Source organism: Nomascus leucogenys, chromosome 7b (assembly GCF_006542625.1).
Source record: "Nomascus leucogenys isolate Asia chromosome 7b, Asia_NLE_v1, whole genome shotgun sequence".
NCBI lineage: Eukaryota > Metazoa > Chordata > Mammalia > Primates > Hylobatidae > Nomascus > Nomascus leucogenys.
Genome location: NC_044387.1, coordinates 58152742 through 58164415, shown reverse-complemented (window position 1 = coordinate 58164415; position 11674 = coordinate 58152742). Strand labels below are relative to the sequence as shown.

Below are 11674 nucleotides of genomic sequence, written 5' to 3'. Positions count from 1 at the left end.
GCTCCTTCCTGCTCCAGTAACTGCAGGTTACTGGGGAAGCTGTGGCCAGCTCTAATCCCCTACTTTTTTTTTTTTTTTTTTTTTGAGACAATCTGGCTCTGTAGCCCAGGCTGGAGTGCAGTGGTGCCATCTTGCCTCATTGCAACCTCCGCCTCCAGGGTTCAAGCGATTCTCCTGCCTCAGCCTCTCTAGTAGCTGGAATTACAGGTGTGCGCCACCACGCCCGGCTAATTTTCGTATTTTTAGTAGAGACGGGCTTTCGCCATGTTGGCCAGGCTGGTCTAGAACTCCCGGTCTCAAGAGATCCATCTGCCTCAGCCTCCCAAAGGGCTGGGATTACAGACATGAGCCACACCTCCCGGCCTAATCCCCTACTTTGATTTACTGTCCCTCCCCACATCATTTCTTCCCTTATTGAAAGCTCTGGGTCCTCCCCAATGCCCCACCATGTAAACCAATCTGCCCTGCTGGGTTTGGGGCACCGCGGTGGGCAGGGGAGAACCCGTTTGTCAGAAGGTTCAGAGTTTTTGAGTTCTTCATGCTTAGTCATCAGCGGCCACAGCACAACACGTGGCCGAGGGTGGGTTGTAAATTCTCACCTGGCCGAGAGGACGCAGCCAGGACCCCAGCGCTTGGCCATCTCTGTAGAGGATTCGCGGGTGGACCATGCTCAGTCTAACAGGGCGTGGTTATTAACGCCCGTTATGAACGGTTCATAACCAGCCAACTGTTACAAACTGTGTAGGGCGTCCCCAACCCCGCCACACGCTGGAGGCGGAAGCGACACGACGCCTGCGCGGTTTTGCTGGCGTGCCGCACGTGCACCGTGATCTGCGCATGCGCTTTGGAAGCCTCGCGAGCTTGCTGCGGCGCTCAGGGTTTGGTGCAGGTGCCTGTGGCCTTTGGGGGTTTCCTTGCGTCTTTTAGGTAGCTGCTTCCAGGGATTCTCTGAGGCCCTTTCCTGCTCCAGTAACTGCAGGTTTCTGGGGAAGCCGTGGCCAGCTCTAATCCCCTACTTTTTTTTTTTTTGAGACAGTCTCACTCTGTCCCCCAGGCTGGAGTGCAGTGGCGCCATCTCGCCTCACTGCAACCTCCGCCTCCAGGGTTCAAGTGGTTCTCCTGCCTCAGCCTCTCTAGTAGCTGGAATTACAGGGCGAGCAATAGCCCACTCACACCCGAAACAGAAAAGCGAGGATTTTTTTTTTCCTGCAAGCTGTTGCGCTTTAGTTAAGTCAAAGTGCAGATGAAATCTTCCCCTCCCCCCCGGTTGTTTTCCAACTTTCGGGGGGTCACTAGGGAAAACATTCGTTGAAAAGATGTCCTTAGGGTCGGCGCTTTTATCTGTGAAAGGAAGAACACTTGGAAAGGAAGCTGCGTGTTTTTCCTTTTGTCCGGAAGGGCCAGCCTGTGTCCCTGCCTTTATGACCCGAGGCCGAGCGCCTGAAGCCTCTTGGACTTAACATTAGTCCATTTTCCATGCGTTTGTCCTTGGCTTGGTTTATGGTGTTTGTTGAAAGGTAAATGTTTTAAAGTTTTGGGGATTCCTATCATGCTTAGGGAAATCAATCCCCTTCTCTCTTCTCCCCTTCCCCCGATATTCTCTTACATTTTATTGCAATGTTTATTGTTTATTTATTTTTTACTAGACAACCTATAGTCCTTATGGAATATATTTAGTATAAGCTGTAAGGCAAGAGTCAAGCGTTCCCTGCCCCCAGGTGGAAATTAACTTATTCCAGCCCCACTGATTAAATGAGCCAACAGGTGTGGAACCGTTGAGTTTGAGATCCCGCTTAGACGCCAGTGGAGACATCTGTGGTCAGTTGCACAAGTGAGTCTGATTTGAGGGGTGAGGTTCTGGCTGAAACTATAATTTTGGGCGTCATCAGTATCTAAATAGATCAGTTTCCCTTACTTGTTAAAAAATGCTTTTCCAGCCTTAGAATTTATTCTCTCACATGAAATATTTAATCGCATTATCCAGTTCTTTCCCATCCCTGCCTAAAAGAAAGTGTTCCACTGGGATTTGAATTATAATTGCATTAAATTTAAATGGAAGTTCTAGAAGCATTAACATTTTTGTGATATCCTCCCCCAGAGGATAAAAAATGGCTTTCCATTTACTCAAGACTTCTTTTAGGTCCTCCAATAAGATTTTATAAATTCTTTATACGGGTTCTATAACTTTCTGGTTAAATTTATTCTTAAGTGTTTTATGGTTTTTGTCTATTGTGATGGAATACTTTTTCCCATCTGTATTGCTCATTGATTATTAATATGGAGAAAAGCTAATGATTTAATATAATTCTATCTTAGGAATTCTGGTAGTTTTAATAAGCCTGTTTTTTATAGATACAAATTTGCCAGTATACCAATTTATTTTGTCAGTTTGCTTTAGTTAGAATCTCTGAAACAATGTTGAATAATGGTCCCGAGCTTGTTTCTGATATGGGTGGAAATCCGCATGTGAGAGTTGAGCAGTGAGAGTTTCGGCAGGTGGCTTTTAAAATGTTGGGGTTTCCTTTAGTTTGTCTTGGGGCTGCTGGGACTCACCGGTAGTTGCCAGTCCTGCCTGAGTTGGGCGCCAGGGGGCAGCAGTCACACAGAATGAAATGTGGGCTGTGCCCCTTGGAAACTGGCTGAATTTTGTCAAATGCCTTTACACCTTCTATAAAAAAAATATAGTTTTCTCCTTTATGCTGCTGTTTTTATTTTCAATTAGACATTGAGTAGCTATGAAAGAATACTGTATAAAATATTTGTAAAGGAGGCCTGGCGCGGTGGCTGACGCCTGTAATTCCAGCACTTTGGGAGGCCAAGGTAGGCAGATTGCTTGAGCCCAGGATTGGAGACCAGCCTGGGCGACATAGCAAGACGCCGTCTCTACATTAAATACAAAAACTAGCTGGGTTTGTGCCGAGGCTGAGGTGGGAGAATCGCTTGAGCCTGGGAGGTGGAGGCTGCAATGAGCTATGATCGTGCCACTGTACTCTAGCCTGGGTGACAGAGTGAGAAACTGTCTTAAAAAAAAAAAATTGTAAAGCAGAAAAAATATACATCAAACAGCCATCACCTGGCTTGTTATTTTATAAATCCCTGTGTGTCCTTCCTGGACCCTTTGTCTCCCTGCTCAGAGGTCACCATCATCCTGAATTGTGTTTATTACTATTAGTATTTCATTTTATAATTGTGTTTCTATACTCTTCATTATATTTTTATGAGCTCTGTGTATTCCTGTTTTATTTTGCCCTAAGTGTTTTATTTTGTTTTGTTTTTGAACTTAATGATGGACATAACGTTTTATTGTTTTGTAGTTTTTTTTATTTTCAACATTGTGTTCCAGAAAATCATCCATTTTGTTGGATGTAACTGTAATTTATGCATTTTCACTACTGTATAGTATTCTGGATGTTAACCTAAATAACAATAAAGAGAGGTTCTCAAAAGAAAAGATACTTATTTAGGAACAAAGCATTGCAAATTTATGTATATATGTCTTTTAGAGAGCCTCTTTGTTATTTGGGTTGCCACATCACTGTCGAATACTAGACAGTAATGAAAATGAATGAATTACACCTGCAATTGAACATAATACAATTTTAAATGCATTCCTCTGAAACTGGCAACTGTGCATTGTTTATGTCTCCTGTTGCATGTGTGCAGGACTTTCTCCCTGGGACAGCTGTCCCCAACATTTTTGGTACCAGGGACTGGTTTCATGGAAGACAGTTTCTCCATGGACTGGGGTAGGGGATGGTTTGTGGGATGATTCAAATGCATTACATTTATTGTGCACTTTATTTCTGTTATTATCGCATTGTAATATATAATGAAATAATTATACAACTCACCATAATGTAGAATCAGTGGGAGCCCGAGCTTGTTTTCCTGGAGCTAGATGGTCTCATCTGTGGGTGATGGGAGACAGTGACAGATCATCAGGCATTCGAGTCTCATCAGGAACATGCAACCTAGATCCCTCGCATGTGCAGTTTACATAGAGTTCTTGCTCCTATGAGAATCTAATGCTGCCACTGATCTGACTGGAGGCAGAGCTCAGGCAGTAATGGGTAATGGGTAGCGGCTGTAAATACAGATGAAGCTTTGCCTGCTTGCCCGCAGCTCACCTGCTGTGGGTCCGGTTCCTAACAGGCCATGGACTGGTACTGGTCTGTGGCCTGAGGGTTGGGAACCCCTGCTCTAGGAAATAATCCTTGGAGTAGAATTGCAGAGTCATAGTTCATGCCCATTTCCACTTTACTAGGTAATGCCAGAATCGGTTGTGTTAATTTTCACACCCATTGGCACTGGGTAAGTGCTTTGTTCCTCCACTTTGTTGCCTGTGCTTGATATTGGTAGACTTGAAATGTTTTGCCAGTCTGATGAGGGTATAGTGGTATCTCAGTGTGGTTTAATTTACATTTTTCTGATTTCCAAAATGTGGTTGAGCACCTTTTGTTTATTGACCATTTATTTATTTATTTTTTTTTATTTTTGAGACAGGGTCTTGCTCTGTTTCCCAGGCTGGAGTGCAGTGGCACAATCGCAGCACGCTGCAACCTCCACCTCCTGGGCTCAAGGAGTCCTCCTGCCTCAGCATCCCAAGTAGTTAGGACTACAGGCACGTGCCACAATGCCTGGCTAATTTTTGTATTTTTAGTGGAGACAGGGTTTCGCTATGTCAGTCTGGCTGGTCTTGAACTCCTGGACACAAGCGATCCGCTTGCCTCAGCCTCCCAAAGTGCTGGGATTACAGGCATGGGCCATTGTGCCTGGCCTTATTGACCATTTAGCTTTCTGTGATGAAGTGTTTGCTCAAGATTTGGGCCCATTTTTCTGTTTTATCTTTTTCTTATTTGAATTTTGTATATTCTAGAGACAAGTTCTTTGTAAGTTATCTGTGTTGCAGATTTCTTCTCCTGTTCTTTGGTATGCCTTCTTTTTTATTCTCTTTTTACAGAGTCTTTTTGAGGACTAGGAGTCCTTAATTAAAAATGTAGAATAATAATTTATCAGTCCTTTATTTATACTTTTATCGTAACTTGTTTAAGAAATACTTCTTGGCCGGGCGCAGTGGCTCACGCCTGTAATCCCAGCACTTTGGGAGGCCGAGGCGGGCAGATCACCTGAGGTCAGGAGTTTGAAACCAGCCTGGCCAACATGATGAAACCCCATCCCTACTAAAAATACAAAAATTAGCCGGGGCGTGATGGTGGGTGCCTGTAATCCAGCTACTCAGGAATTGCTTGAACCCAGGAGGCAGAGGTTGCAGTGAGCCAAGATTGCACCATTGCACTCCAGCCTGGGAGACAGGAGCAAAACTCCATCTCAAAAAGACAAAACAAAAATAAGAAACACTTCTCTACCCTGAGGTCATGAAGATATTTTGTATTATCTTCTAAAGCCTTTATAGTTTTGTCTTTCATATACAGATGGTGCCCACCTTAATGATGGTTTGACTTAGGATTTTTTTGACTTTATGGTGTTGTGAAAGCAATACCCATTCAGTAGAAGCTGCACTTTGAATTTTGAATTTTCATCTTGCTCCAGGCTAGCAATATTCTGTAAGATACTGTGGTGCCGGGTAGTGGCAATGAGCTGCAGCTGTCAGCCACAAGGGTAAACGTTTGATACTCTATAGTGTACAGTGTTCAATAAATGACGTGAGATATTCAACACTCTATTATAAAAACAGGCTATGCGTTAGATGATTTTGCTCAACTGTAGGCTAAGGTAAGTGTTCTGAGCTCATTTAAGGTAGGCTAGGCTAAGCTATGATGTCCTGTAGGAGTATTAAATGCATTTTTAACTTATGATATTTTTGCCTTATGATGGGTTTATTGGAACATAACCTTATTGTAAGTTGAGGACCATCTATGTAGATTTTTAAAAAAATTATTATTATTATTATTATTATTATTTTTTTGAGACAGTCTCGCTCTGTCGCCCAGGCTGGAGTACAGTGGCATGATCTTGGCTCACTGCAACCTCTGCCTCCTGGGTTCAAGTGATTCTCCTGCCTCAGCCTCCCGAGTAGCTGGGATTACAGGCATGTGCCACCACACCCAGCTAATTTTTTGTATTTTTAATAGAGATAGAGTTTTGCCATATTGGTCAGGCTGGTCTCAAACTCCTGGCCTAAAGTGATCTGCCCATCTTAGTCTCCCAAAATGCTGGGATTATAGGTATGAGCCACCTTGCTTGGCCTAGATCTTTAATCTGCCCGGAATTGACTTTCATGTGTCGTATGAGGTAGAGCTCCAGTTTTCGTCCTTCCCTCCTCCTTTCCTTCTTCATTCCCTCCCTTCCTCTTCTCTCCTTCTTTCCATACGTATACCTGGTTGCCTCACCACCCTTCATTGAGTAGTCTTTTCTTTCACTGTTGATCTACAATGCTACCTCTGTTATATATCAAATGTTCATTTATGTATTGTTTCTGAACTTTTAGTTATATTTGTCTATTATCTCTCTATGCCAATACTAATTTATTTATTTTACATTATTTTGATATCTAGTAGAGGCAGTCCTCCTACTTTTCTTTTTTCGAGACTGAGTCTTGCTGTGTCGCCCAGGCTGGAGTGCAGTGGCATGATCTCAGCTCACTACAACCTCCACTTCCCTGGTTCAAGGGATTCCCCTGCCTCAGCCTCCTGAGTAGCTGGGATTACAGGTGCGCACCACCACACCTGGCTAATTTTTTTGTATTTTTAATAGAGATGGGTTTTCACCATGTTGGCCAGACTGGTCTCGAACTCCTGACCTCAGGCTATCCACCTGCCTTGGCCTCCCAAAGTGCTGGCATGAGCCACCGTGCCCAGCTACTTTTGTACTTCGATAGTGTCTTGACTACTGTTAGGTGTTAGCATTTTCGTGTACATTTTAGAATCATCAAGCTCCATGAGAAAACCTGTAGGGGTTCCATTGGAATTGATGGTATCCATCCTCAACTGAGAAGAATTGATACTTTTATAAGTCTTCCCAACCATGAATATGGTATAATTCTCAATCTAGATCTTTGTTTAGTGTCTCTCAAAAAAAGTATTACAGTTTTCCCTTTAGAGGTCTCATATGTCTTTTGTTAGATATATCTTTGGAACCTGATGATTTGTAGTGCTATTATAGATGAATGACAACTTTAAGTTACATTCTCTGACAGTTTGTTGCTAGTATATAAAAATGTAATTGATTTTTATATATCAATTGACTGTTACCTACACAATTCTTTTGGATTTTTTAGGTCATATCATCAGTGAACAGTGATAATTTTACCAATTCTCATACTTTATGTAAATATTTTTCTTGCCTTATTGCATTGGCTCTGAGTACAATGTTGAATATAAAGGGGGAAAGTGGACATCTCTTTTTGTTCCCTGTCTCGCAGGAAAAGTGTGTGTGTGTGTAGATATCAGATTATGGAAATTTTCTTCTATTCCTATTGCTAAACTTTTTATTTTATTTATTTATATATTTTTTGAGACAGAGTCTTGCTCTGTTGCCCAGGCTGGAGTGCAGTGGTGCCATCTTGGCTCACTGCAGCCTCCACCTCCCAGGTTCAAGTGATTCTCCTGCTGCAGCCTCTTGAGGAGCTGGGATTACAGGTGCCCACCACCATGCTCAGCTAATTTTTGTATTTTTAGTAGAGATGGGGTTTCACCATGATGGCCAGGCTGGTCTTGACTCCTGACCTCAGGTGGTGCACCCACCTGGGCCTCCCAAAGTGCTAGGCTTACAGGCGTAAGCCACTGTGTCCGGCCTTTTTTTCCTTTTAAATATCATGGATGCATGCTGAATTTTACCTAAAGTGTTTTCTTCATATTAGCATAACTATGTAGCATTATCCTTTAATTTGTTAATGTGGTGACTTGTTTAGTTTTTCTCAGCATAAACTAACCTTGCATTTTTGGAATAATAATGATTTTCTATATTGTTAGATTTATTAATATTTTATTTTGAATTGTGCCATTACAAGTGACATTAGTTTGTAATTGTCCATTCTCATACTGTTTGTCAGGTTTTTGTGAGCAGGTTATGTTAGCTTGAAGAAATCAGTTTGGGAGTATTCTCTCTTTCCCTCTACTCTTGGAAAGTTTCTGTAAGATTGGAATTATTCCTTGGTCATCTGTATAGAGTTTTGTGTGTATATATTAGGACTGTTTTTGAGACGGAGTCTCGCTGTGTCACCAGGCTGGAGTGCAGTGATCTCGTCTCACTGCACCCTCCGCCTCCCGGGTTCAAATGATTCTCCTGCCTCAGCCTCCTGAGTAGCTGAGACTACAGGTGTGCACCAACACACCCAGCTAAGTTTTGCATTTTTAGTAGAGGCGGAGTTTCACCATGTTGGCGAGGATAATCTCAATCTCTTGATCTCATGGTCTGCCCGCCTCAGCCTCCCAAAGTGCTGGTATTACAGGCATGAGCCACTGCGTCCGGCCTGTTAGGACTACTTTTAACTGATTTTTAAAAAGAAATGGTTATAAGTCTTTTTTTTTTTTTTTTTTTGAGACAGGGTCTCACTCTGTTGCTCAGGCTGGAGTACAGTGGCATGATCTAGGCTCACTGCAGCCTCCACCTCCCGAGCTCAAGCCATCCTCCTACCTCAGCCTCCTGAGTGGCTGGGACTACAGGCATGCACCACAATGCCTAGCTAATTTTTTGTGTGTGCATATTTTTTGTAGAGATGGGGTTTTATCATGTCGCCCAGCTTGGTCTCAAACACCTGGCTTCAAAGCAATCAGCCTGACTCGCCCTCCCAGAGTGTTGGGATCCCAGGCATGAGCCAATGAGTCCAGCCAAGTTATATTTTTGTAGGAACCAATCCATTTTATCTGTTTTCAAATTTATTGTCCAAGTTGTTCATAATATTCCTTATTTATTTTTTAGGCGTCTCCACAGGGCAAGTTCTAATAATATATCCTTACTTTAGGCTGGGCGCGGTGGCTCATGCCTGTAATCCCAGCACTTTGGGAGGCCGAGGTGGGTGGATCACGAGGTCAGGAGATCGAGACCATCCTGGCTAACATGGTGAAACCCCGTCTCTACTAAAAATAGAAAAAATTAGCCAGGTGCAGTGGCGGGCGCCTGTGGTCCCGGCTACTCTGGAGGCTGAGGCAGGAGAATGGCGTGAACCCAGGAGGCAGAGCTTGCAGTGAGCCGAGATAGTGCCACTGCAGTCTGGCCTGGGTGAAAGAGCAAGACTCCGTCTCAAAAAAATAAATAAGTAAATAAATAAATAAATAAAAATAAAAACTAATAATATATCCTTACTTTAAAATGTCTCTGGTGTCTGTATTTATGTCCCCTTTCTTTTTTTCTAGGTAGAGTTTCAGTCTTGTTGCCCAGGCTGGAGTGCAGTGGCACAATCTTGGTTCACTGCAACCTCTGCCTCCCAGGTTCAAGCGATTTTCTTTTTGTTGTTGTTTTTTTAAGACGGAGTCTCACTCTGTCACCCAGGCTGGAATGCAGTGGTGCAATCTCAGCTCACTGCAAACTCCACCTTCCCGGTGCATGCCATTCTCCCGCTTCAGCCTCCTGAGTAGCTGGGACTGCAGGTGCCCGCCACGACGCCCGGCTAATTTTGTTTTTGTATTTTTAGTAGAGAGGGGTTTCACCGTGTTAGCCAGGATGGTCTCGATCTCCTGACCTCGTGATCTGCCTGCCTTGGCCTCCCAAAGTGCTGGGATTACAGGGGTGAGCCACTGCACCTGGCCCAACCTCAGCTTTCTTCATTCTTTTTATTATTTCCCTATTTAATGAATATCTGATCTTTATTTTCATTCATTCTTGTCCTTTTTTTTCTTTTCTTTTCTTTTCTTTTTTTTTTTTTTTTTTTTGAGACAGAGTCGCTCTGTCGCCCAGGCTGGAGTGCAGAGTCGCGATCTCGGCTCACTGTACACAGCTCTCCCTCCCGGGTTCATGCCATTCTCCTGCCTTAGCCTCCTGAGTAGCTGGGACTACAGGCGCCCACCAACATGCCCGGCTAATTTTTTGTATTTTTTTAGTAGAGACGGGGTTTCACCATGTTTGCCAGGATGGTCTCGATCTCCTGACCTTGTATTCTGCCCGTCTTGTCCTCCCAAAGTGCTGGGATTACAGGCGTGAGCCACCTCGCCTGGCCCATTCTTGTCCTTTTCTTGAGTTTATTCTAATGTTCATTTTCTTACTCAAATTGGATGTTTAAAAATTTTTTAGTTCTTTTACATGAGCCTTCAATGCTGTAAATTTTCCTCAAGGTACTGCTTTACCTGTATTCTGTACGTTTTAATATATAGTTTTTTTGTTTAACTGTATTTTCTGATTTCTGTTGTTTTCTTCATTGACCTATGAGTTATTTCGAAATGTATTTCTTAATGTTCTAGTCTGTTTTTTCTCCCAGTTTTATTTTTGTCATTGATTTTGAACTGTCTTCATTGTAGTCTGAGAATGTGGTCTGTATATGAGTCCTTTGAAATTTGCTGAGGCCTTATGATGGGATCAAATATGTGGTTAATGTTCATAAAAGTCCCATGTCCATTTCAAAAATATGTATTCTGCAGTCACATTTAATTCCCTGTATGTGTCCATGACATCAAGTTTGTTGATTATATAGTAATTAACATAATTTGTTGTCTGAGCTCTCATTACTGGGAGAAATACATTACAATCTTCCATTATGATAGTGGCTTTATCTTTCTCTTTATCTATTTTACTTTATACACTTTGAGATGTTATTAGGTGCATAAAAGTTTTAGAAATTTATGAGTTTTACCTTTTATCACTACAAAATGACCTTAAAAATTCTAGTAGTTGACATCTAGTAATATTTTTTGCCCTAGAGTCTGTTTAGTTTATATATTTATGTTTTAGGTGTATTCTTGTAAATAGTATACAGCTGGATTTTATTTTTAGTCCATATTTTTTTCCTTGAAGCATTTAGATTACTTAAATTTTATGTAATTACTGATATATTATTGATGTATTTGTATTCTCTTATTTGTGATTTTTATTCTACATTCTTTTTTCCTCTCCTCTCTTCCCTTCTTTAGATTTACTGAGCTTTCCCCCCCTGCATTCAATGTGTTTCTTCTACTGCTTTGGAAATAATTTAGTATTTCTATTCCTTCAGTGATTACCTGATAAGTTTTACATAATCTTAACTCATCATAGTCTCACTCCACATGACACTATATATATTTTTTTAAAAAGTATTTTAATATACTGTTTAATATGCTAAATAAAATTTAGTTATGCAAACATACACACACATACATACACACACACACATCTATATATATAGAGAGAGAGAAAGAGAGAGAGAGAGACAGACAGACAGAGACAGGATGATTGTGTAGCTCACTGCAGTCTCGAACTTCTAGGCTCAAGTTATCCTCCCTCCTCAGCCTCCCAAGTAGCTGGGACTACAGGCACATGCCACCATGCCTGGTTAATTATTTTATTTTTTGTAGAGATGGAGTCTTGCTATATTGCCCAGACTGGTCTCAAATTCCTGAGCTCAAGTGATCATTCCACCTTGGCCTCCCCAAGTGTTGGGATTATAGGCATAAACCACCACACGTGACCTGTGGAAAAGATACTTTGACTGAAGAGAATACTAACATTTTCTTCTCTATTTTGGAGGTAATACTTCATTGTCTTCTGACTTCCTTTGGAGGCTAACTCTCAGTCTAATCTGTTCTCG

The 11674-nt window shown here is 42.1% G+C and overlaps 1 protein-coding gene across 3 annotated transcripts in view; it reads right to left on the bottom strand.

Annotated features, from left to right (window-relative positions):
* The window catches only part of OSBP2 (oxysterol binding protein 2), a 218200-nt gene that overhangs the window by 3439 nt on the left and 203087 nt on the right, over positions 1-11674 (bottom strand). For all 3 annotated transcript variants that reach the window (XR_004031005.1, XM_030816114.1, XM_030816115.1), the window contains one exon: positions 3852-3908. Coding sequence is in view for 2 of the 3 variants with exons in the window: in XM_030816114.1 (XP_030671974.1) it covers positions 3895-3908 (14 nt within the window). In the remaining variant the exon portion in view is untranslated. The remainder of the gene's footprint in view (positions 1-3851; positions 3909-11674) is intronic.